At 40.9% G+C, this 27,134-nt stretch overlaps 1 protein-coding gene across 6 annotated transcripts in view; it reads left to right on the top strand.

The window, feature by feature from the left end:
- The window catches only part of LOC132820264 (probable E3 ubiquitin-protein ligase MID2), a 243,501-nt gene that overhangs the window by 99,765 nt on the left and 116,602 nt on the right, over nt 1–27,134 (top strand). For 4 of the 6 annotated variants that reach the window (XM_060832272.1, XM_060832275.1, XM_060832273.1 and 1 more), the window contains exon 2: nt 24,687–25,402. In XM_060832272.1, coding sequence (XP_060688255.1) covers nt 24,743–25,402 — 660 coding nt within the window. In that variant the 5' untranslated portion in view covers nt 24,687–24,742. Of the gene's footprint in view, nt 1–16,806; nt 16,825–24,686; nt 25,403–27,134 lie in introns of those variants that run through there. The other 2 variants (XM_060832277.1, XM_060832278.1) reach the window with 2 other exon arrangements.

Below are 27,134 nucleotides of genomic sequence, written 5' to 3'. Positions count from 1 at the left end.
TGTTGCTGGGAATTTCTTTTTCTTTCACTTTTGACTCCAAGTTGCCAAATTACAGCAATATACTACAAACCTACATCACAGGTGTGAAAGTATTAATGGAATGTTATTCAAATAAAAGCAAAGGGGGCAATGATCTTTAAACTTCCTCCCTAATGGTGTCGTGTGTGTACCTACATGAAATGAACTGTAGTGGTTCAAGAGGCATTATGTTGGAGTTTTGAAGTTATATTAGACTTGAAACATTAACGCCTGTTTCTTTCACCACAGGTTGCCAAACTTGTTGAGTTTTTCTTGCACTCTGCTCTAATTAATGGAGCATTAGCTTATTTTGAATCATTACTGTTAAAGTCAATGAGGTAATCAATGTTAATCCAGTCCTTGTCATTTTTTTAATCTATTAGGGCATGTAAAGCTGACGGTAATGATGATTGTGTCAATTTGCTTTTGCTTTGGACTACATCTGTGGGCTCCTGTCTTCATGGTATGCAGACAATGTTGAAAATTTTGCTGGCAAGAAGGTAAAGCTTGGTGCTGCTGGGATTGTGGCACACCTAAACTGGAAGGAAAGGGCATGAGTGAAGTCATTACACACAGATGAGTATGTATGATGAGCATCCTCTCAGCAAGTTTCTTGTGTGATGGTATTTTACAGAATGTATGGTTTCTTGCTGAGTTCTTCCATTTCTCGTAAGGAATATACAATCATGCATTGAATATCTGGTGCCTAAAGTGTATCACTATTGCAAATTCTGCTTGAATGCAATGTACCTATCTAGCAAAGTGATATAGCAATATATAGACTATTGCTATGTCCAGGTGAAAAAGGGTAGACTGGTTTTCCTACCATTTTTTCACAATCGTTTTTCACTGCAACACATTTTTGAGTTTTAAAACAATATATAATCTGGTCAATTCAATATGCAACCTACAATTTGTATGAATTGAGCCAGACTATATTCTTGAGTTAAACATGATCAAAGTTAAAAATCACACAACACTAGGTTATAGTCCACTAGGTACTAACTGTTGGAGCACTGCTCCTTCATAAAGTAGTTATTAGGGCAGGATCATAGGACACAGAATTTACAGTAAAAGATAAAAGTGTTATACAACTGATGCAATGTATGGAACAAACCTAGATTGCTGTTAAGTCTTTAACCACTTATTAATTATTTGAAATCTGCAAACCATTTTATGTAAATCCTAGTTCCTCTAACCTATAACCTGGTATTGTGTGATTTTTAACTTTGTCCATCCTAGTCCAACACCAGCACCTCTACATCATGATCAATGCCAGGGTGCGGGACATCTCCGACCGGCTTGAAAGGATATTGGAGCGGGAGGGGGAGGATCCAGTTGTTGTGGTCCACGTTGGTACTAACAACATAAGCAAGACTAGGGTGGAGGACCTGTTTGGGGATTACGAAGCACTAGGCAGGAAATTGAAGCACAGGTCCTCAAGGGTCATAATCTCCAGATTACTGCCCGAGCCACGTGCCAATTGGCATAGGGACAAGAAAATTAGGCAAGTAAACACGTGGCTAAGGGATTGGTGTGGGAGAGGGATTCCACTTCATGGGGCACTGGCATCAGTTTTGGAACAGGGGGGATCTGTACCGTTGGGACGGTCTCCACCTAAACCGATCAGGTACTAATATTCTAGCGAAGAGGATAAATAGGGTGGTCAGTAGGACTTTAAACTTCTGAGTTGGAGGGAAGGGAAAGTGAAAGCGACAGGGAGTATGGCGTTAAATGGAAAGATAAGCAGCAGGATAGCATGTGTCCAGGCGGATTTAAAATTGAGGCAGACTGGGAATGCAGAAAATAGCAAGGATAACTTAGGACATCACATGACTTCCAATATCTCTAATGATAAGAAAGTTAGCATTAAGGCACTTTACCTGAATGCTCGTAGCATTCATAACAGATGAACTAATGGCACAGATCATAGTGAATGATTATGATGTGGTAGGCATCACAGAGACGTGGTTACAGGGGGGTCAGGACTGGCAGTTAAACCTCCAAGGATTTTCAACTTATCGAAAAGACAGGGAGGTGGGCAGAGGGGGCGCGGTTGCCTTGTTAGTTAAGAACAAAATTAAATCTATGGCACTGAATGACATAGCGTCAGATGATGATGTGGAGTCTGTGTGGGTGGAATTGAGGAACAACAAAGGCAAAAAAAAAACCATAGTTGGAGTTGTGTACAGACCTCCTAACAGTGGTCAGGACCAGGGACGCAACATGTACCGGGAAATAGAGAAGGCATGTCAGAAAGGCAAGGTCACATTGATCATGGGAGACTTCAATATGCAGGTGGACTGGGTAAATAATGTTGCCAGTGGATCCAAAGAAAGGGAATTCATGGAATGCTTACAGGATGGCTTTTTGGAACAGCTTGTCATGGAGCCCACAAGGGAGCAGGCTATTCTGGACCTAGTGCTTTGTAATGAACCAGACTTTATAAAAGATCTTAAAGTAAGGGAACCCTTAGGAAGCAGCGATCATAATATGGTAGAGTTCAGTCTGGAGTTTGAAAGAGAGAAGGCAAAATTGGATATAATGGTGTTAAAGTTAAATAAAGGTAATTATGAGGGCATGAGAGAGGAACTGACAAAAATAGACTGGAAGCAGAGGCTAGCAGGGAAGACAGTAGAGCAAAAATGGCAGGAGTTTGTGGGTATAATTGAGGACACTGTACAGAAGTTCATCCCCAAGAAAAGAAAGATTATCCAGGGAGGGATTAGACAACCATGGCTGACAAAGGAAGTCAGGAAATGTATTAAAGAAAAAGAGAGATCCTATAAAGTGGCCAAGAGTAGTGGGAAATCAGAAGATTGGGAATGCTACAAAAACAAACAGAGGATAACAAAGAGTGTAATAAGGAAGGAGAGGATCAAATATGAAGGTAGGCTAGCCAGTAATATTAGAAATGATAGTAAAAGTTGCTTTCAATACATAAGAAACAAAAGACAGGCAAAAGTAGACACTGGGCGACTTCAAACTGATGCAGGAAGCCTAGTGATGGGAGATAAGGAAATAGCAGGAGAACTTAACAAGTACTTCTCATCCGTTTTCACAGTGGAAGACATGAGTAATATCCTAACAATTAAAGGGAGTCAGGGGGCTGAGTTGAGTATGGTTGCTGTTACAAAAGAGAGAGTGCTAGAAAAGCTAAAAAGTCTTCAAATTGATAAATCTCCTGGCCCTGATGGGATACATCCTAGAGTTCTGAGAGGTGGCTGAGGAAATAGCGGAGGCATTGGTTGAGATCTTTCAAAAGTCACTGGAGTCAGGGAAAGTCCCGGAGGATTGGGAGATCGCTGTTGTAACCCCCTTGTTCAAGAAAGGATCAAGACAAAAGATGGAAAATTATAGGCCAATTAGCCTAACCTCGGTTGTTGGTAAAATTCTAGAATCCATCATTAAGGATGAGGTTTCTAAATTCTTAGAGCAGAGTCTGATTAGAACAAGTCAACAAGGATTTAGTAAGGGGAGGTCATGCCTGACAAACCTGTTGGAATTCTTTGAAGAGGTGACAAGTAGGTTAGACCAGGGAAACCCAGTGGATGTGGTCTATCTAGACTTCCAAAAGGCCTTTGATAAGGTGCCACACGGAAAGCTGCTGAGCAAGGTGACCGTGGTGTTCGAGGTGAGCTATTGGGATGGATTGAGGATTGGCTGTCTGACAGAAGGCAGAGAGTTGGGATAAAAGGTTCTTTTTCGGAATGGCAGCCGGTAACGAGCGGTATCCCGCAGGGTTCAGTGTTGGGGCCACAGTTGTTCACATTATATATTAATGATCTGGATGAAGGGACTGGGGGCATTCTAGTGAAGTTTGCAGATGATACAAAGTTAGGTGGACAGGCAGGTAGTACTGAGGAAGTGGGGAGGCTACAGAAGGATCTAGACAGTTTGGGAGGGTGGTCCAGGAAATGGCTTATGGAATTTAACGTGAGCAAGTGCAAGGTCTTGCACTTTGGCAAAAAGAATAAAAGCATAGACTACTTTCTAAATGGTGAGAAAATTAGTAAAGCCAAAATACAAATGGATCTGGGAGTGCTAGTCGAGGATTCTCTAAAAGTAAACATGCAGGTTGAGTCCGTGATTAAGAAAGCGAATGCAATGTTGTCACTTATCTCAAGAAGGTTGGAATATAAAAGCAGAGATGTGCTACTGAGACTTTATAAAGCTCTGGTTAGGCCCCATTTGGAGTACTGTGTCCAGTTTTGGTCCCCACACCTCAGGAAGGACATACTGGCACTGGAACGTGTCCAGCCGAGATTCACATGGATGATCCCTGGAATGGTAGGTCTAACATATGAGGAACGGCTGAGGATCCTGGGATTGTATTCATTGGAGTTTAGAAGATTAAGGGGAGACTTAATAGAGACGTACAAGATAATACATGGCTTGGAAAGGTTGGAGTAAAAAGTGAGGTCTGCAGATGCTGGAGATCAGAGCTGAAAATGTGTTGCTGGTTAAAGCGCAGCAAGTTAGGCAGCATCCAAGGAACAGGAAATTCGACATTTCGGGCCAGAGCCCTCCTTCAGGAATGAGGAGAATGTGTCAGGCAGGCTAAGATAAAAGGTAGGGAGGAGGGACTTGGGGGAGGGGCGATGGAGATGTGATAGGTGGAAAGAGGTCAAGGTGAGGGTGATAGGTTGGAGTGGGGTGGGGGCGGAGAGGTCAGGAAGAAGATTGCAGGTTAGGAGGGCGGTGCTGAGTTGAGGGAACCAACTGAGACAAGGTGGGGGGAGGGGAAATGAGGAAACTGGAGAAATCGGAGTTCATTCCTTGTGGTTGGAGGGTTCCCAGGCGGAAGATGAGGCGCTCCTCCTCCAGCCGTCGTGTTATGTTCTGCCGATGGAGGAGTCCAAGGACCTGCATGTCCTCTGTGGAGTGGGAGGGAGAGTTGAAGTGTTGAGCCACGGGGTGGTTGGGTTGGTTGGTCCGGGCATCCCAGAGGTGTTCTCTGAAGCGTTCCGCAAGTAGGCGGCCCGTCTCCCCAATGTAGAGGTGGCCACATCGGGTGCAGCGGATGCAATAGATGATGTGTGTGGAGGTGCAGGTGAACTTGTGGCGGATATGGAAGGATCCCTTGGGGCCTTGGAGGGAAGTGAGGGAGGAGGTGTGGGCGCACGTTTTACATTTCCTGCGGTTGCAGGGGAAGGTGCCGGGAGTGGAGGTTGGGTTGGTGGGGGGTGTGGACCTGACGAGGGAGTCACGAAGGGAGTGGTCTTTGCGGAACGCTGATAGGGGAGGGGAGGGAAATATATCCCTGGTGGTGGGGTCCGTTTGGAGGTGGCGGAAATGACGGCGGATGATACGCTGTATGCGGAGGTTGGTGGGGTGGTAGGTGAGAACCAGTGGGGTTCTGTCTTGGTGGCGGTTGGAGGAGCGGGGCTCAAGGGCGGAGGAGCGGGAAGTGGAGGAGATGCGGTGGAGGGCATCGTCGATCACGTCTGGGGGGAATCTGCGGTCCTTGAAGGAGGCCATCTGGGCTGTACGGTATTGAAACTGGTCCTCCTGGGAGCAGATGCGGCGGAGACGAAGGAATTGGGAATATGGGATGGAGTTTTTACAGGGGGCAGGGTGGGAAGAGGTGTAGTCCAGGTAGCTGTGGGAGTCGGTCGGTTTATAGTAGATGTCTGTGTTGAGTCGGTCACCCGAGATAGAAATGGAAAGGTCTAGGAAGGGGAGGGAGGAGTCTGAGACAGTCCAGGTGAATTTGAGGTCGGGATGGAAGGTGTTGGTAAAGTTGATGAACTGTTCAACCTCCTCGTGGGAGCACGGTTCTGTCCCCTTTAGTCTCGACACGGTTCTGTCCCCTTTAGTCCAAGAACCGTGTCGAGACTAAAGGGGACAGATTGGAAAGGTTGGATGCTAGGAAATTGTTTCCGTTAGGAGAGGAAACTAGGACCTGTGGACACAGCCTTAAAATTAGAGGGGGTCAATTCAGAACAGAAATGCGGAGACATTTCTTCAGCCAGAGAGTGGTGGGCCTGTGGAATTCATTGCCGCAGAGTGCAGTGGAGGCCGGGACGCTAGATGCCTTCAAGGCCGAGATTGATAGATTCTTGTTGTCTCGAGGAATTAAGGGCTATGGGGAGAATGCGGGTAAGAGGAGTTGAAATGCCCATCAGCCATGATTGAATGGTGGAGTGGACTCGATGGGCCGAATGGCCTTACTTCCACTCCTATGTCTTATGGTCTAATGTTAGCTTTATCATGCTAAAAAACACCACTAGTAGGAAATATTAAAATTATAGAAATACAAAAACTTACATCCCAGTAATGTACACAAAATGGATTGATATACAGAGTAATGGGGTAAACTTGACCAAATTTAAAATGTAAATTTTATGGGAAAAAGTGAAATCACTAAGAGTTCACTAACTATAGATTTGCTTCTTCAGTGAAGCAGTTGAAATATATGAATTACAACTTCAAATCCTTTTTTCCTGAAAATCACTGTTAGAGAAATCCAGCTACCTTTGATAGTGGCTGTGTCTGCTGTAACACTATTGGTAATTTTTTTGTTTCATCACGGCCAGATTCAAAGTTCATATGATAGAAAGAGATGGAGAGCAGTAACTTGTATGTTCTCTGTTCCAATCTAAGTTTCAGTTAAAAGGATATATAATATGACCTTTCTGCATGTTGGTTGTATATTCTAAAAGGCACTTGAGCTTATGTTGATCATAGCTTTCTCTAAAGCATTATGATAGTTATGGTGATTGATGTTTTCACGTTTCATATGTTGGCTCCTGAATGATCAATTTTTCCATCTTGATGAGATAGAAAGGAGTCCTTCATATGTGGGTTAGTCCTTCATATCTTACGGGATGCCATTATCTCAATTGGTTTTTCCCTGACTCCAATTTCCATTCTATGAAATGCAACTACTGACATGTTAGCAACTATTTTAACTTGTTTCTTTTTTAAATGTACAAGGCCAGCTAATAATATTTGGAATAAATTTAATCTTCTTGACAACATTTATAGTCAGGCTTCAAACAATGTACTCTGTATGCTTCCTCTTTTAGCATTTATGCTAGTTCACAACCATATTTGATATTTTTCTCTTGTAGCATGTAAGAGAGGTTAAGCTTAAGTTTTGCATATCAAGATTTTAGGTCTGCGATAAGTCTGTGACCAATTGCTTATTTATCATCAATAATCTGTTGCCTAAATAAGATCCAATCTTCACACTGCTTGAAATACCTGTACTTACAAGCATACCTCCTCATATACAACTGCAACTTTAATCTATACCTACATATCAGGTGCTCAAGTAAACTGAATAGTGAAACACAAGATACAACTAACAGTCAATGCCTACCTTTCTAAATGTAGTCCTCCATTTTTTTGGCAGACTGTTTATTCAGACTCGTTTCTTGCTTGATATTTAATTTTTCTTAATGTTCTCTCATGCTCTTCTATGTTTGCATTTTTGGGCCTCCCTTTCTGTTTTGTAAGGGACATTGCTTGCACTGTCTATTTGTTGAATTGATGCACAGTGATTGGAGCCTTCAAGCACTTTACCTCCAATTTCTCAGCAGGCAGTGGAATAGGGCTTCTGATCCCAGGGCTCATCCATTCCATCCACTTTTCTTTTTGAATCTTTTCTTTTCTCTTTTTTTCGATTTTATTTTAATTTCCTCTGGAAGAGCTCAGTCACAGTGACGGCAGAGGCGGCCTAGTGGCACCAACTCATAGCTGCTGTGCTGGAGACGAGTTTGAGTTCTTGGTAGCATCTGCAGCCAGTGCATATTTGTGAAGGCAGCAGCAGAGACAAGCTTGGGCCTAGTACAAACCAGTGCCAACAGCGGTTGCATTAGTGAGGTGGACTCGAAGCAGACCCATGGTGGCGGTGGTGTTGACTTTGCATTAGTGCTATACCTGGCTTCATTATTGGCATCTGCATGGATAGGTCCAGTCAGGGCTTAATAGAGGTGAAGGCGTCATTGGAGGTGATATGGCACCGAAGAGCGGTGACTTTCATTCCAGCAGTGGTGGCATGACAAAAGGGACTCTTACCTGGCCAACAGCTCCATGGCCCAATGTGGAGCACTTAACAAGAACAAGTAGAAAGTTGAACACTTGCTTTATTTCTTAATTTTTCTGCATTTATATTCATTGTTTTAGTTTATTTTTTGATGTTTTAAAATGACGTATAGTGGTAACACTATACAACACTTCTTTGACTGTATTTTTGTAACGAGATACATGTGACAATAAATCAAATCATAAAATTAGTCTAGTGTTGAACTTAGTCCACAGTATGTTATTTACATCAGTTTAACCAGTTTGTTGCTTTTCAATGGGTTAACTTTATTCTTGTAGGTTTCTTCTGATCCAGTATATATTTTGACATGAGTATTAATGCAGCCAAGTGCATTTGAGTCCAGAAAACACATAAGAAAGCTATATACTTCCAACAAGTGTCCATTTTTTAAAAGGACAAAAACGTTCACACTAATTTAGCATTTTGTCCATGTCAAGAGTTAGGTTCTCTCATGTAGATTTCTGGATATAACATTGACATTTTATAAACAGTGGTTTTAAGTATGTGCATCATTATTGTAAAAATCTTATCCTGTCATTTTGTTAATAATTCCACAGGACAAGTTCAACAACTTGTATCTCATTGTTCTTCTTAGTATTCTGTGCATGACAAGAAAGTGTTTTTATTGTCCAGTTGTTTTGAGTGGGGTTTGCGTAAAATGGGAAAACTGTACAGGAATTTTATGTAGTACAAAAGTTGTATTCATGGGAATTCCTTTATTTCACAATAGAAATTTGATTATGATACAAAGACCCTATGCATGGTTTCCGTCTTTTCTCAAATAGAGAAGTTTTTATGAGCAATCGGTATCCACACTGATGCTGATGACACTGGTCTGTTTCTCTATTGCTAGATTTGCAGGCATATATGTCTGACTGCTTCTTGTAACATTAGTTGATGCATAAACAAAATTACTCTTCAACTTTATTGCTTGTTCAGTTCCCGTTGAAACTTCCACAACCTGGCTCCAGATTCTAATCCCTCTGTGGTTCACTCAAACTGGACTTGGTGGTGTCACGTTGAGCATCAATGCTGTGAACTGAGTTCAGCTTCAAATCCTAAGCCACCAAATCTCAAGTTTCTATTCTGCACTTTTCAGCTTTGCTCATTACTCCCAAAAATATTTCTTCATTTCTCTTTACATTTAATTCTGTCCTTGCTAGCACCTTGAAAGCTACACTTAAACTGCAATTAGCCCCAAGTTTTGTTCTGTTGTCACTTTCACTATTGTTGTTTCCTATCATTTATAGAGTGTGGAAATGATCAGTAGGTTCCTTTCCATCAATGCAGACTTGGAGATTCTTTATCCTTGCCCATTACCACTACCATAATCTTCTTGAGCCCAACTTGCTGAGATTTTGCATTACAAGCCTCTCTAATCCACTTCTGTCATTCCCATATTTTGCACTTAAAGTGGAAGAAATGGTATCAAGTTGTAAACAAATAACAAACATATTCATAAATACTATAAATTTGCAAAGATGATCAGCAAACAATTTTAAACATACTGACTTCATTCCTTTAAAAAAAAATCACCATTCCTTTAAAAAAAAGCACGTTGGGTTAATATGCCAGTACGTCTGTTCGAACAATTTGGTAGACATTGGGAAAATCTCTCTTGAATGTGTATGTGTGTAGCACAGAGGAACAGATGAAAATAAAAGTGAAAATGTCCCTCTCATTGAACACCAGAGAATTATGGGGCAAGACCACCATTAAAATTCATAAACTATGTAACAAAAGTTTCTTGACTCCTCATGCACCGGACTTGTGCCATATGTGTATATAAAATAAATGCTTTTCATTAAACAAACTTTATAAATTAGAACAGAAGTTTGAAACCTTTGAGTCTGCTTTGCCATTTGATAAGGTTATAACTGAACTTACTTGCTTGTCTACCATAAATACCCCCTAGATTCTTGATTAAAAAGGGAATTATCTACCTCTGCCATGAACATATTTAATGGTCTTGCCTCCTCCAATCTCTGAGATAGAATTCCAAAGATTCCCAATTTTCAAAGAGAAAAGAATAGCTCTCACCTCTCTCTTAACGGAAAACCACTTGTTTGAAAACTCCATCCCCTAGTTCTATTCTCTGCCAAAAGCAATAAGTATCCTTTCAGCATCCACTTTATCCAAGATCTTAAGAGGATTTGATATTACAATAAGGTATAGGCAGCCATTCACTAAGAAAAGAGGAATGTAGTTGTAATCAGAGATAGTATAGTCAGGGCAATAAACACTGTTCTCAGTGGTCAAAATCGAGAACCCCAGAGTTGGGTTGCCTGCCTGGTGCTCAGTTTCAGGATATTTCTTTTGGATTGTAGAGAAACGTGGAGTGAGAGGGGAAATGTCCAGTTGTTGTGGTCCACTTGGATACTAATAATCTACATAGAGGTTCTGCTGAGGGAAAATGAGCAGCGAGAGGCTAAATGAAAGAGCGGATTGAAAAGGTAATCATCTCTGGGTTATTACTTGAGCTGTGAGAAAATTAGTACAGGGCTCAATAAGTTTAAAATAGTAAATGCATATCTCTCAGGTTGGTATGGGAGAAATGGGTTGAATTTGTGGGACTCTGGCACCAATACTGGGGAAAATGGGAGCTGTTTTCATAGGATGGGTTCCACCTGAATCATGCTGGGACCAGAGTCCTGACGAATTGCATAACTAGGGCTGTCAATAGGGATTTAAACTAAAGATCAGTATATGTTTAAAAAATGCATGAAGTGGGGTCTCAGCAGATATTAAAGCTTCCAGAAAATATAATAGGACAGAGTATGGAAAGGGCCAGGAATCTTACTTCAGGCACAGCGGATAAGGAGATAACTGAAGGGGGAAAGTCAAGCAGAACTGAGGGTGATGTACTTAAATGCATGCATTATACGAAACAAGGTAAATAAGCTTGTAGTATAGATTGAAATTGCAAGGTATGATGTTGTGGGTATCACTGATGTGGCTGCAAGGGGATCAATGCTGAGAACTAAATATTCAAGGATATGCTTTGTACCAAAATGACCAGGAGAGGGGACAGGATCATCTTGTTAGGAAGCAATGAAATTATGCAACAGCAAGAAGTGATCTAGGGTCAGAAGCTAGAATCTGTGTGGGTGAGGGTGAGGAACTGCAGAGGGTTTTTTTTAAAAAAAACCCTGATGGGAATTATGTACAGGCCTCTTAGCAGTAGTAAGGATGTGGGGTAGAAAATAAATCAGGAGGTAGAAAAGACATGTGAAAGAGCACTATTACAATAATCACGGGAATGTGGAAAAATCAGGTTAGCGGATCTCAAAAAGCCTACAAAATGGTTTTATGGAGCACCTTAGAACATAGAACATTACAGCGCAGTACAGTCCCTTCAGCCCTAGAGTTGTATTGACCTGTAGAACCAATCTGAAGCCCATTTAACCTACACTATTCCACTCTTGTCCCTATGTCTATCTAATAACCATTCAAATGCCCTTAAACTTGGCAAGTCTACTACTGTTGCAGATAGTGCGTACTCTGATAAAGAAAATACCTCTGACATCTATCCTGTACCTATCACCCCTCAATTTAAAGCCATGTCCCCTTGTGTTAGCCATCACCCTCCTGAGGAAAAAGGCTCTCACTGTTCAACCTATCTAACCTTCTGATTATCTTCTATGTCTCAATTAAGTCACCTCTCAACCACCTTCTCTCTAACAAAAGCAGCCTCAAGTCCCTCAGCCTTTCCTCATAAGACTTTCCCTCCATACCAGGCAACATCCTAGTAAATCTCTTCTGAACCCTTTCCAAAGCTTCACATCCTTCCTGTAATGGGGTAACCAGAACTGTATGCAATACTCCAAGTGTGACCACACCAGAGTTTTGTACAGCTGCAGCATGACCTCATGGTTCGGAAACTCGATCCCTTGTGCTGGAGTGTTCATCGGACCAGACACTTCTGGATTTGGTGATGTGTAATGAGGCAAACATGGTTAGGAAGCTTAAGCTGAATGAACCCCTGGGGCAGTGACCCAAAGTATTAGAGAATTCACCTGCAGTTTGAGAGGGATCAGCTAGAATCAAATGTAACACATTGCAATTGAATAAAGGTAACTACAAAAACATGAGGGAGTAGCTGATCAAAGTTGATTGGAAAGAGAGCGTGGCAGGGAAGATTCTCCCAATTCCTCCATCTCTGCTTGAACGAGGAGACATTCCGATTGCAAGCATCCCAGATGTTCACCTGTTTTGAAAAACATGCTTTTCCTCCCTTGTCATCTAGACAGCCCTCTCTGCACCACCTCCATTCCCTGTCCTACTGCTCTGCCCCTCCCCCAATCCAATGCAGAGTCCCCTTTTGTCCTCATCTACTACCCCCATCAAGCCTTGCATCCAACACCACATCCTCGAACACTTCCAATAACTCCAAGACCCCACCACCAAGAACGTCTTCCCCTCCCCACCCCTTTCTGCCTTCCACAAGGACAGTTCCCTCTGACAGTCCTTGGTTCACACTACCCTTGCCACCGAACCCCCAGGTACCTTCCCTTGCAACCAGAAAAGATGCAAAACCTCCTGGTACACCATCCCCCTCACTTCCATCCAGGGCCCCAAACAGTCCTTCCCGGGAGATAGAGGTTCACCTGCTTTTCTTCCAACCTGGTTTACTGCATCAGGTGCTCCTGGTGTGGTCTTCTCTACATCTGGGAGACCAAACATTAAACTCAGGGAACTGTTCATCGAGCATCACAGCTGGGCCTGCAGGGGCTGACCGGACCTCCCCAGTCACAGCCCATTTCAATTCCCCCAGCCACTCCCTTTCTGACATGACCAGCCTTGGCTTCCTCCATTGCCAAGACAAACCACAGCTCCTATTGGAGGAGCAGCATCTTATATTCTGGCTGGGCAGCCTACATTTTATAAAGGTTTATAAGAGGATCAGGGGAATAGACAGAGTAGACAGTCAGAGACCTTTTCCCCGGGTACAACAGAGTGTTACAAGGGGACATAAATTTAAGGTGAAGGGTGGAAAGTATAGGGGGGATGTCCGGGGTAGGTTCTTTACCCAGAGAGTGGTGGGGGCATGGAATGCGCTGCCTGTGGGAGTGGCAGAGTCAGAATCATTGGTGGCCTTTAAGGGGCAATTGGATAGGTACATGGATAGGTGCTTAAGCTAGGACAAATGTTCGGCACAACATCGTGGGCCAAAGGGCCTGTTCTGTGCTGTATTGTTCTATGTTCTATTCCGGAGGACTCAATTTTGAGCTCTCCAATTTCAAATAACCGCCCTTCCCAGCCCCTCCCCTCCTTTCCATTGCTCCTTGTCACCAACCCAATTCATTCCTCCCATTGACCAACCAGATTGTGCACTCTACATGTCTTCACCTATCCCCACTTCACCACCCTGCCCCTGCCTCCCCTACACCCACCCCCTAGACCTGAAGAAGGGTTACACCTGAAATGTCAACTTCTCCACTTTCTGATGCTATCTGGTTTGCTGTGTTCTTCCAGCCTCCTGTCTGTCTACTTTGGATTCCATCATCTGCAGTTTTTTGGTCTCCAGGGAAGATGGTGGAGGAACAATAGCAGAAGTTTCTGTGGATAATTTCAGAAAGCACCACAGAAATTCATCCCAAGGAAGAAGAAACACACTAAGAGGAGAGCAAGGCAACCATGTCTTAGAAAGGAAATTGGGAGAAGTATGCAATGTAGTGAAGATTATTAGGAAGCCTTTAAAAACCAGCTGAGAGTAACCAAAAAATATTTCCCAGTGGAAGAACCAGCAGCATATCAGAACTTCGAGAATGGTTGGGGGAGTGGGGGAAGGTGCAGAGCTAAGTGTACTGTCCAGCAGTAAGGAGAAGGTGCTGGGGAAACTGAAAGGTCTGAAGGTTGATAAGCCACATGGACCAGCTGGACTACACCCCAGCTGAAGGAGCTCGCACAGGAGATTGTTGAAGCATGGTCAGCATGGATGAGTTTCCGTGTTGTACATCTCTATGATTCTATGACTCGGTGGTGCTGTGATTTTTCAGAAGTCACTAGAGTTGGGAGGATGCCAGAGGACTGAAAAGTAGCTAATGTAACACTCCTGTTTAAGAAGGGAGGAAGGCAGAAGACAGGAAGTTTATTGGCCAGTTAGTTGATCTCCATCATTGGTAACAGTCTCATCCGCAATAATGGACTCAAATGTGGAGTACTTGGAAGCACATAGTAAAATAGGGCTGAATCAGCATGGCCTTGTCAAGGAGAGATCATATGTGAAAAATTTATTAAAATTCTTTGAAGAGATAATGAACAAATTAGACAAGGAAGAAAAAGTGGCTGTGATCTATTTGGATTTCTGGAAGGCATTTGACAAGATGCTTTTGAAAGGAGGCTGCTAAAAAGGTAAGAGCCCATGGTGTTAGGTCAAGGTATTGGCATTGATAGAGGATTGGCTGACTGGCAGAAGGCAGAGAGTGGAGATAAAAGGGTGTTTTCCAGGATGGTAATCAGTAACTAGAGGAGTGCTGTAGGGGTCAATGTTGGGACCACAACTACTCACATTACACATGATCTGGACAAAAAAAAACACTGTTGCTAAATTTGCAGATGACCCAAAGATAGGTGGAGGGACAATTATTGTTGAGGAAGTGGGGAGGCTGCAGAAGGACTTGAACAGGCTAGGAAAGTGGGCAAAGAAGTAGCAGATGGAATACAGTGTGGGAAAGTGTGAGTTATACACTTTGATAGGAAGAATAAAGGTGTACGCCATTTTTTTTGGATGAAGAAAAGATTTGGAAATCTGAAGCACGAAGAAATTTGGAAGTCCTTGTTCATGACCCTCTTAAGGTTAACATGCAGGTTCAGTTGACATTTAGGAAGGCAAGCAATGTCATTCAATTCGAGAGGGTGAGAATACAAGAGCAGAGGTTAACTGTTGAGGCTGTATGCACCTCTGGTCAGACTCCATTTGCAATATTGTGATCAGTTTTGGGCTCCATTTCCAAAAAAGGATGTGCTGGTCTTTGAGGGGATCCAGAGAAGGTTTACAAGAATGATACCAGGGATGAAGCAGTTGTCATATAAGGAGTGATTGAGGACTCTAGATCTGCACCTATAGTTTAGAAGGATAAGGGCGGATTTGATTTGAAAACTGGACTCCCATCAGTGAAGAGACAATGGGATAGTCGATTGCAACTTCCATTCGCTCAAGATTTCTTCAAACAAAAATATGCAAATTATTCATCCATTTTGCTGACATTATCTGCTTATATTTTTCATATCTATTAAATCAGCATCAACTTGACATTCTGTTTGTATCACTAAAATTGATGCTTAGTCAAGATGATAAAGCAATTAAAGTTTCCTCCTTTAATTTGCGTACAGTGCACACACTCCCTTTTCCATTCCTGTCTCTCATGTGGTACTTGCTTGGCATCACAAATAGTTCATTTATATTATTCCCAAATTATGACCGGGTTTTTTTTAATGTAAAAGAGCAACAATTATAAATCCAGTGTTTCATGGATGACTTTCTCCTTTGCAATGAAGTTGATTGAAGTGTTCAAACAAAAACTGAAACTGTCAGTTTAGTTGACGCTTATATTGACACGGATCCTAAAGCTCCAGATTCAATCCTTGTACATGGATCAATCAACTAATCTGCACAATGGCATCAGTAATACTGTAATTAGCTTCTGGAAAACCTATCCAGTTTCTAAGCTTCTGATAACTATTAGGTGATATCACTGGATAGTGTGCATGTATGGGAATTAGGGAAAGGACAGGATCGAGTTTTAACTTAATGCCCAAAATGGTCAAATAGCTTGCTACATGTCTTCACATGTGAAGTATGACTCGTGTAATCATTTGTTCAAAAGCAGTTGATCTTTACAAAATTATATTTCAATAAAAGCTAACTTTGTGTGGAGGGAAAGTAAGACAGGCAAACTTCAAGGGATTTTCTAGCTATATTTGCGATGGAAAAAGTTATGGAATGATGATCTAACACAATAGTTCTGTACTCTGTTTTCTCATTGAACTGTTTTTGATCTCCCTGTATTATGTCTGTGACATAAGTCAGAATATTTTCTTAAGCTGTAGAAAATCAAGGCAGCAGCTATCTTGGGAATAGAATGGAATGCCTAAGCTTCTAATACATTGCTCTGTTTTATGATTTTGACATATGCTGGGAAAAGAGATCTTTAAAAGTGGAGAATATTGTTGGCCTATTTAACTTTCTCACTTAAAACATGATGGATCTGACCCCTATGAATATAATAACTAACAGTTTCATCTAATCCGAAACACGGCCAAAGCTATTGAGTATTTTCAGTAGATTTTTGGTTCATTGCAAATTGTGACATTTTAATTTCTTACAGCAGCCACCCTTACAAAACTGTCAATTGCTGAATTTGATTGGGGGAGCCAGTCGATGTAGTTTATTTAGGCTTTTAGAAGGGTTTCAACCAAGTTCCAAACAAGAGGATTTGTATGTAAAATAAAGTACATAGGTTTTTTGAAATTGGTAGAAAACTGATTGATTAGCAAACAGGAAATAGAGTAAGAATAAATAAGCTTTTGGCAAACGATGACTAGTAGGATACCACAGGGATCAGAACTAGTACCCCACCTCTTCACAATATATGCTAATGGTTTAGATAAGGGGGCTAACTGTAATATCTCAAAATTTGCAGATGGCATGAAGCTAGATGGAAAGGTGAGCTGTGAGGAGGATGCAGAAATGTTGCAGTGTGATTTGGACAAGCTGAGCGAGTGGACAAATGCCTGGCAGATTATGTGAGGTAATAACTGTGAGGTAATCCACTTAGATAGCAAAAATAGGAAGGCAAGTTATTATTTAAATGCCTGTAAATTGAGAGGCAGGAATGTTCAATGAGACCTGGGTGTCATAGCGAGAGAATTTGAATACAGGACATGGATGTCTTGCTGTAATTGTACAGGGCATTATTGAGGCCACATCTGGGATACTGTTCACTTTTAGCCTCCTTTATCTGAGGAAGGATGCTCTTGCTATGGAGTGTGTGTATCGAAGGTTTACCAGATTAATTCCTGGGATGGCAAGATTGACAGTTGAGAGATTGTTAGAATTGTATTCACTGGAATTTAGAAGAATGGAGAGGGGAGTGGCGGGATCTCATGGAACCCCATAAAATTCTAACAGGACTGGACATGTTAAATGCAGAAAGGTCATTCCCAGTGGTGGGGGAGTCTGGAATCAGGGGTGGTAGTTTAAAGATGAGGGGATTTTTTTTTGAGAACTGACATGAGAGTTTTTGTCACCTAAAGTGGTGACCTATGGAATTCACTCCCATTGGTTGGGGCCAAAACATTGTGTTTTCAAGAAGGAAGTAGTTATAATAGCTCTGGTGCTGAAAGAGATATGGGGAGGGTGGCATTAGGGTATTGAGCTCCTTGATAAGCTATGATCATATTGAATGCCAGCGCAAACTGGAACAGTCAGGTGGCCTATTCCTCCTCTATTTCCGTGAATTGTTTGTTTTGACTATGCTAACGTGTGAATTTGGACACCCTGTACAGTTTCTTCTCTAGGAACCATGAGCAAAAGAGGGAACCATTTTAAAACAATCTGATCTAAATTTACATCAGACTCATGAATGCTATGTCTATTACATCATGTATACCCTGATTTTGTTTTTTAAGACGATACAAATATTGATTGTATTCCTATTAGATTTGGGATATTGAAGTGATTTGTGATGGGTTCCTTGTGCCCCTCCCCCTTCGTCCTTCCCTCCACACTCCCCCATACCCCTGCTCCAACTTCTGGTTGACTGCAAGTAAGTTTTCTGTCTTAACCTGTTTGAAGATCGATAAACATTTTGAGGCTGAGTACAATTTGTTGTATAAAGCCTCCCAGAAAGTTACCAAATGAAAAAAAAATGCAGAGTTTTTAATGTTTTGTGGTTTTGAAACAGCTTTTTCATAAACACATTCTCCTAAAGAATCCAAAGGATTATCTCATAGGACAAACTGGCTTCTAATCAGATGATGCACAAACAATTGTACATCATGTAAATATGGGAGATTCTACTTTTCGAAAGCTTTATGGTGCACACATTTGGCCAAATCTGAAGAGAACATTTTCAAGCTTCCAATTCTCCCTTTTTGTAAAATTAAGCACTGTATTGTGGTGTTGGACTGTGAAATTTTAGGAACTTGATTACTAAGGTTACAAACACATGGGAGAGATTTTGACTTGACCTTGGTCGGTATCTGCGCTCTGACTTAATAGATTCTGAGAAATGCGTTTCCACACAGTCTTCTATTAGGTACAACATTGAGTACACAGTAAAGTTTCAACATTTAAGCATTAGCACAGCAGTTGTAGTGTGAATTGGATGCAGGTAGAAGTCCTCAAAACCACCTCCGTCAAATTTTGCAAGACTTGATGCAACATAGATTAGATAAAATGCTCCTCAACTGCAATCTTAGATTGCCTCCAATTACTTTAGACTTCTCATATCAATGATCTCCACAGCTCTGGCAATGAGGTTGATAATTCAGTAATAAATAATATTAAACTAGAGACAATTCTTGACTGTGTTCCAAATTAATATTGATTTAAATGTGTAATATAATGAAAATAGGAATAATGATGGTGATATACAATGTAATGTATCAGTGATATCATCAGGCACAAGTAAGTGACCATGTAAAAAGGACAGCAAAGTCTATGCTAGAGAGGGATGCACTTTTAGAACAGTATTATGTACAATATGTAAATAAGCATAAAGAGAAACCTATCAGTGACAGTAGTGGGTAAGGGGGAAACTATTGCAGGGCACAAATCAATAAAACACAAAAACCATCATCGCACCAATGTGTGGAATAGAACTCTCAATTTAATATAAACGTTGTTATTATTTTTTTTTCCCATTACCAAGAAATTGCTTTAGTTCCAGAGCTGCAATTTTGATGCATGGTCAGAGTCATTCAAACTGATAACCATTGTCCTGATAAATGAAAGTATTAAAACAAGTAATTGTCTCTTTTGTCTTGCCATATAATTTTTTAAAATCTTCCAATATTTTATAGAAGTGATGTATTGAAAACTCAAACCTTCTTACTGTTGAATATACCTGTGTCCTGTAAATACATCGTCAACTAAGGTTAAAAAGCATTTCTGAAAATTACTTTCCTGTGTGTGCTCTCCTTTTTTATGTTCAGGCCATTGTCTAACCAAATGATTCCCCTTTTAAATTTAGACAGGTTTTCCTTGGTGCATTGTTTCTCAATAATTATTTACCTTTTGTCTTTTTTTATTTCAAATGCTCCTTTTCTCCCCCTTTTGTGAATTGTATTTTCTTCCTGTTGCTGTACAGTTCTATGAACTACAGAGTTTTCCATCAGTACTTTGCCCAATTAACTTGTATTCATTTGAGACTTTTGAGAGCAAGTTGGTTTTCCAAACAAAAGAAATAGAGGAATCGCACAATGGTTGTTTCTGCACTTATTCAACATTTAGTCTGGGTATTCTCTCAACAGGGATTACTGGACAAGTGATCAGTATACATCCATTTACTGTTAGTAATCCAGGCTACTTGTGTTGGTCAGTGTGCGTGTGTGTGTGTCAACTCACAAATAGAAACAAATATGGCTCAAAGGTTACAAGGTTATCAGCACGCTGGCTTCCTTACAACTCCTTGATGTATGGTAGGCAATTAATCTAAGTAACAGCCTTATGAGTAATGAAGGTTGACTGGAATTTTTCAGCTAGTCTCTAGTATTTAGACCCTTTGGTTGTTTAACTGCCTGTGGCAGACTGAGGCCTACACGCTTTCCCTGTTGACATATGTGGTTGCTGCCAAGGGATGTGCCCTGTAAAGGGACTCTCACCCCCAACTACAATGGTGCTCAATCTTTTATATATTAAGACACACAAACTTACTTTTTTAAAAATCTGTGACAGCCAAGCACTAAAATTCCCGAATGTTCCATCGATTGCACAAAGTGGGAGAGGCTGCATATATTTGGTGTGTAATTTTGGATTGCTCTTTCTGGACAGTTGCAGGTGGTAGTAGTGCTAAAGCATGACTGCAGTATGGCAGCAGAATGAGATAAGCCACTTGATTGGCTGTTGGCAGCAGAGGAAGATCTTCATACTGAAACTTGCTTTTGTAGCAGGTTCTGGGCAATACTCTCAGGAGTCCTTGGAGCCATTGATTGCAGCTAAGAGTTGAGGCAAGGGCTGTGGAGAAGCTCTGGGAACTGTCTGGAGCAGTGTGGATTTGGACGAAGCCTTGAGATTCCATTGATAATTCAGCACAGCTGTCGGTAGAGATGAAGAGGGGCTCTTCAGTATTTACTCGTCCAGCTGAAAAACATTGGAACTTGGAGAAACCCCAGGATTAGTAACAGCTGAGTGAAGCTAGTTGTCTGCAAAAGAACTGGAATTGTGCCCGAGTGGAATGCTGTAGTGCACTCTCAGGAATCCAAAGGAATGCAGCCTTAAGGGAATTGATTGAACTATCAGGATGAGAGTGGTTATTGAGGAAGACTCTGACAAAGTGGTTAATGGTGGGATTTGGAAGCTAGATCTTTGAAACTAGAGAATTGGAAACACTTGAAAAGAAAACAAAGTTTTTCAAATTTGGCATTATATTGAGGGTTGCTGAAAAATCTGTGTGATCTGTCTTGACCGTATCTGTTATTTGATACACTTGAATATTTGACCACAGTTTATCTGAGTTAAATCATAGTTACTTCCTGCTAATTCTGGTGTTAACTATGGGTTGTATATGTAGACTTTATTGTTTTACTTCTGTAACCCTTTTTATAAAAACATAATTTGTTTGTTCAAAAATTCTGGAATCTCATGACTTTATTCTCAGTAAATATTTGCACAAAGAAAACAAACAACTGGCTCCCTAACAAATTTGGCAGTTTCACTAGGAATCATACTTTCCTTAAAAATTAAATTTCTGTCTGAAAGATCATCCTCTTGTTGCAGTGGTCTCCCAGTTACTGATCATACCTACAACCATGTGCTTCTCTGATTTTCCCCTCCCACCATCCCCTGACTTTCAAGAGGCTATCTGCCTCCCTGAATTGTCATTTTGAGAGAGTTCCTATTCCAACAAGGGTACAACCACAGGACAAATGTTACTTTGATCAATTTCCAATCTGAAGCAGGTACAGGACAAGCAAGTAGTCCCAAAACCACCTCCCTGTTCCCCCAACTCTGTAGGCAAAATTACATCGCAGGTAACGTAACTGATGTTGAATTCAACCTGAGATCAGTTCAGTCTATATGAGTCAACTGCTTATTATGACTCAGTGGACTTACCCAGCAGGCCTCTCCTTTGGATTGGCTTACTAGAATCATCAACAAGTTATAGCATAGAAAGAGGTTATTTGTTCTAATGCGTCTGTCTCTGTTCTCTTGAGCAATTCACCTAGTCCAATGTAGAATCATTCCTTCAATATTTTGATCCAAGATGTATTTTCACTCTCGAGTAAGTATAACCTGCTTCTAGGGCCACCTTCTGTTCATATTCATAAAATAAATGAGTTAAAAGGCATTGCCTCCCCTAAGCATATTCACAATTTCAGATTATATTGTTTTGACCTGATACTCAGCCAAGTGATGTTAATATTTGGATGACAGTTGGTAGACTTGGCACTTGACATATCCAGTCACTGAGAAGCAGCAATCAGCAAAGCAAATGAAATGCACAAGTATTTTTCTAACATCTAAAAGGCATCTGGATTGGTATATGCATAGGAAGGGTTCAGAGGGATAGGAGCCAACTGCTAGCAGGTGGGACTAGATTAGGTTAGGCGATCCGGTCGGCATGGATGAGTTGGACCAAAGAGTCTGTTTCCGTGCTGTATGACTCTATCTGTTGAAGGTTCCTCTGCAAAACACTCATCTCGTTAAATCACATTTTGATTGTATGACGTGTCCAATTTTGACTGAGGAAGATGGTTTCCTCTGATCACCAGGTTAATTTCTACTATCAGAATTGTTATGAGGAAAGATTGGAGAATTGTGGACTCTTCTTTGAATGGAGATAACAGAGGTGACTCATAGAAACGTACAAATAAACGGTATAGAAAAGGCAAAAATGGAACATTATATTGAGTTCAGTTGAAACAAGACAAAGGATCTTCAGTTCAAATTAGTGAAAAGCATCAGGATTGGTGAATGAAAAGTCTTTAAAAACTGGGGTCATTACCTGCACTGAACTGTCAGTCTCAACAATGCAACAAACATTGGAATTTATTTAAGAGGGAGTTCAGTAACTGTGTTGTGGCATTATGTATTTCCTGTGTTGTTGAGGAAGAATGGAGCGAATGGCCTTCCCTGTGCATATGTGCTAATGATGTTGCTCGAAGATTATCTTGACCTCTTATGATCAAAAGATCAGCAATGGTCTCGAAGACTATTCAATTTTATAGGGTTCTCAGTAATTTAATAGAATCTTTGAGCTGATTACAGATACCAGCCAAAATATTGTTGATGCAAAGAGAGTGCAAGTCAGCACAAAGTAGCAGAATGTATGTGTGTGTGGTGTGCTAGTGTGTTTGGAGACACTAACAGGAGGGGAGGCAGCTTCACTAAAGGAAGGAAAGTGGAAATTGGACAGGTTAGCAACTACTCAGCTATTTCTTCTCCACTTTGTTTTTTAACTTTAAATTTTAAAAGAGCAGAATGATGCACTCAATCACTTATCAATCCTCCCTACAAAGATTGAGGCAGAGCAGCTGGTATTGACTCGCAAGGACTTAAAGTGTCTTGCATCATTTCAGTGACGAACTGATAATTTTTCTTCTATTCCAGTAAGAACCTGTTTCTGTTTTCTTCCCCCATTCCAAACATGTAGTGCACCCACAATTAGACATGATTTTTGTTTGTGTTTGTATGTTACAATTTACTACTTCCAGTTTCTGTCTTGTCCCTACAGTCCCAATCTGTCTGCTCTCCTATAATGAAACTTTCAAGGCTAGTCTGTTTACTGCACAGATAGCATTCCCAAAAAACACATTAACTTCCTCAACATATTAGACTCAAACTCTGATTTTATACAACAGGGCTGAAAATGTGTCGCTGGAAAAGCGCAGCAGGTCAGGCAGCATCTTTCCTGAAGAAGGGCTTATGCCCGAAACGTAGATTCTCCTGCTCCTTGGATGCTGCCTGATCTGCTGCGCTTTTCCAGCAACACATTTTCAGCTCTGATCTCCAGCATCTGCAGACCTCACTTTCTCCTATTATACAACAGGCACAAGCTGACTTGAGTAAGACAGAACTTCTGTATGATGCAATATAATTCCAGTGCCCTTCCCAGTGTCTTTCTACAGATTCTGTGTTTACATTGAAATATCAATATTTACTCCTGTGTAAGATTTTATGTACTTTGGGACCAACTTTGATCTTATCGGCTAAATTATTTTAATACGTTAAGGATGTCAATTATGTCTTTCTTTGGAAGAAATAAATGGTTATATCCTACAGTTAACATTGTCCACTAATGATTAAGCTAATCGTATGAACCTGGTTTAAAAACATCATGGGATCACTTAAACTTCTCATGATAATGAGACACCACTCTATTGGCTGCCGTTCCACCCAAAACTGAAAAAGCTTTCCTGTTAATGTTTCACTAATATTACAGGAGGGGTACAATTGCTTTGGAGAAAGGCCAGAGGAGATTTACTAGAATGTGGCTGCAGCTTGAAATGTGCAGAAAGATTGGATAAGCTCGATTAATTTTCTTAAGAATCAATGAGGCTGATGGGGGTTCTTTTGAGGTGTACAAAAGAAGGCAAACCTGTTTTCTCAAGCAGTGCGATCAGTTAATAAAGGGGCACAAATTGAAGATGATGGGCAGAACAATTAGAGAGGACCTCAAAAAAAAAATCTTATGACTGAAAATGAAGTTGATCGATGCCCTAAATGTACTACCCGGTTTGATGCTTGCGGCCAAAAGCCTCAAGTTATTTATTTATCCCTCACCTGAAGTGCTGTAATTTACAAAGCTAAGGATGAGGGCTGGGTTTAAAATAACCTGCTTTCTTCTCTGTTTGGTAAATGTAGACTAAGTGGCCTCTTTATTTGTTATGACTTTTTTCTATTTGGTGGAAACATTTTGCATAAAGTCACCACACCTGTACTCTGCCTTCCTCCCGCCATGCCTGAATATTTTTCCACCACCATCTCAATTCAGAATGTTTCTGGAGCTCGGCTGCGTTGAATGCCAGTAGCCCTTCAGTAATTTGTCCAACTTTTCCTATGATGCCAGGCAGAAACAGTATTCAATCAAAGTGAGGCTGAGTAGCCCAAAGCTGATACCCTTTTCATATGGTATCTATATGTATGGAAATTTCAGTCGGGGTCACTTGGAACTGAGCAAGACCTGAACCTATCATATCTATTTTGCTTTTCTAAAACTTACACCATAAATTAATGTTGACATCAGCCCAACAAAAAGCACAGGTTTTCAAGTTCACTCCCATGTGACAGAAGGCATTTACCTAGTGAACTTCAGGAGAACCAATGCTCCTTAATAGTGGTCTTGACCTTTGTTTAAAGATTATAAGCATAGTTGAAGGAAAGATCTATGCCATACTTTTAATAGTGCGTGGTCCACCTAAGTTGATATTTTTCTCTCTCTCCTTGTAGGTTGCTGACCAGCTTCCCTGGGTACCGCTGGTGATGCAAGTTTGTTTTGCCTGAAGATGGAAACACTTGAATCTGAATTAACCTGCCCAATTTGTCTGGAGCTATTTGAAGATCCTCTGCTCTTACCGTGTGCCCACAGCTTGTGTTTTAACTGCGCCCACCGGATCCTCGTTTCTCACTGCACCTCCAACGAGACGATCCAATCGATTGCTGCCTTCCAGTGTCCGACCTGCCGATATGTTATCTCTTTGAACCATCGCGGCTTGGAGGGCTTGAAGCGGAATGTAACTCTGCAAAACATCATTGATCGCTTCCAGAAAGCCTCGCTGAGTGGACCCAACTCCCCTAGTGAATGTCGCCGTGACCGGTCATACAAGGATCCTGTCACCATGTCCTCTGAGAGGGTTCAGTGCCAGTTCTGTGAGCAAGAGCCACCACGAGATGCCGTCAAGACTTGTGTGACCTGTGAGGTCTCCTACTGTGACCGGTGCCTCCGGGCCACCCACCCCAACAAGAAGCCATTCACTGGCCACCGGTTGATTGAGCCCATTCCGGACTCTCACCTCCACGGACTGATGTGTCTGGAGCATGAAGATGAAAAGGTGAATATGTACTGTGTCACGGATGATCAGCTGATCTGTGCCTTATGCAAACTTGTAGGACGCCACCGGGAGCACCAGGTTTCCTCACTGAGTGATAGATATGACAAACTTAAGGTACAGTATATGAAGATTCATTATCTGAAAACACTTTTTTTTTAAAAATCCATTTGGATTCAATATTGTAGCCTGAACTTGGATAATCAATGGCTAAGTCTTAACTTTAAGAATCTCACCCTTTTTTTTTTCTTGCAGTATTTCAGTCGTCTCAATACAGTTTTAAATGTCCATCTAAACAGGTAGATTTCATTTTTCAGTTTGGTACATTACTGCAAAGAATGAAACCTCAGACAATGCAGCATTTCCTAAATGCGGCATTGCTGTGTCAACCCAGATTATACTGTACATCCATATCTTGGGAGCAGGATTTTAACGGTCTTCTGCCTTAGAAACAAGATTGTCAACACCTATATACAATCCATACTAGCTCTAACTCTGTACATTTGGGTGGCAATGCTTGGAGAACAAACTTGAGAACAAGACCTTTCAACAGGCCTGAATAGGTTAAACCAGTAACTAGAGACACAGATACCTGACTGGTGCACAAATGGGGAAGGAAGTGAGCAGACAAATTAATATATTGTATATTTTCCTCCAAGTAACTTATGATCTGAAATGGATGGTGGAATCAGATTCAACTAATTTTCAACATCTTAGATACCTGTCTGAAAAATAAAATTACTGCAAGGCTGTAAAAGAGTAGTGGGAATAATTAGTATGATAGAATAATTTAACTTCTTTTGTGCTGTATGGTTTTGCTTTTAGCAAGAAATACCCAGAAAAAGACATAGGAAATGTGATCTGTATGTGCATTCTTAATTTTTTTTCTTTCTAAGTAATAATAATTAAGTACTTAGAGAAGTAAGCAGGAGGGGAGGCTTTTATTTTTAATTTTAAAACGCAGATTAAATTTGGACACAGCCCCATTCAAAACCTATACATTAAATGAGCATTACAGCCTGAAAAATCTTTCCAAGGTATTTCACCAGGTTAGTATAATAGCAGACAAAACCTTGTGTACTGTACATGATTTACAAATTTGTTTCAGTAATGTGGCTTTTTCAAAAAGGCATCTTAAGAATATCGGGTTCTGCTTTCCTTCCTTCCAACCCAATTTCATTAACAATGCTAAGAATGACAAGCTCTAATAAGAAGCACGTTTCTCCATTAGTGACGTACAATAAAAAGTCATATGTATTGGGGCCTTGTTGGAAAGGTTAATCTGTTTAATATGTTGCTCAAATACCATTTGGCAGAAAAAAGTGTACTAACTACTTTTCTCAATTTGGAACAACACTACTTATCTTTTATCTTGATTTTTTTTTGAGTTCAAAAAGTTTGGCTGTTCAGTTTGCGCAAGGTATTATTTTCACATTTTTGCAAATAGCCTAAGGCAACAATTCTGTAAGTTTATAAATATATTGGTAATGCTACATGTTGACAATTCTAGTTAGAAATCCCTTCCATTTGAAACAGATATTAATTTTATTTTTACCTAATTTTTGTTTTCCTTTCCTCTTCATACTGACAAATTCCAATAGTTACGTGCCCATTTAAATGGGAGTATCCTTAATATGCTATTTAGTGTCAATCAGCTATCTTCATAGTATCATTAATCATAGAATAGCTACAATGTCCAAGCCATCCCACCCAGACCAAACCCTCTAATCTATCCTTGTAACCCTGCATTTCCCATTGCTAATCCATCTGGCCAGAGTCAGAAATCACACAAGACCAGGTTATAGTCCAACAGGTTTATTTGAAATCACAAGCTTTTGGAGTGTAGCCC

The sequence above is a fragment of the Hemiscyllium ocellatum genome, chromosome 11, assembly GCF_020745735.1.
Source record: "Hemiscyllium ocellatum isolate sHemOce1 chromosome 11, sHemOce1.pat.X.cur, whole genome shotgun sequence".
Classification (NCBI taxonomy): Eukaryota; Metazoa; Chordata; class Chondrichthyes; order Orectolobiformes; family Hemiscylliidae; genus Hemiscyllium; species Hemiscyllium ocellatum.
This window is presented reverse-complemented; position numbering and strand designations above follow the sequence as displayed.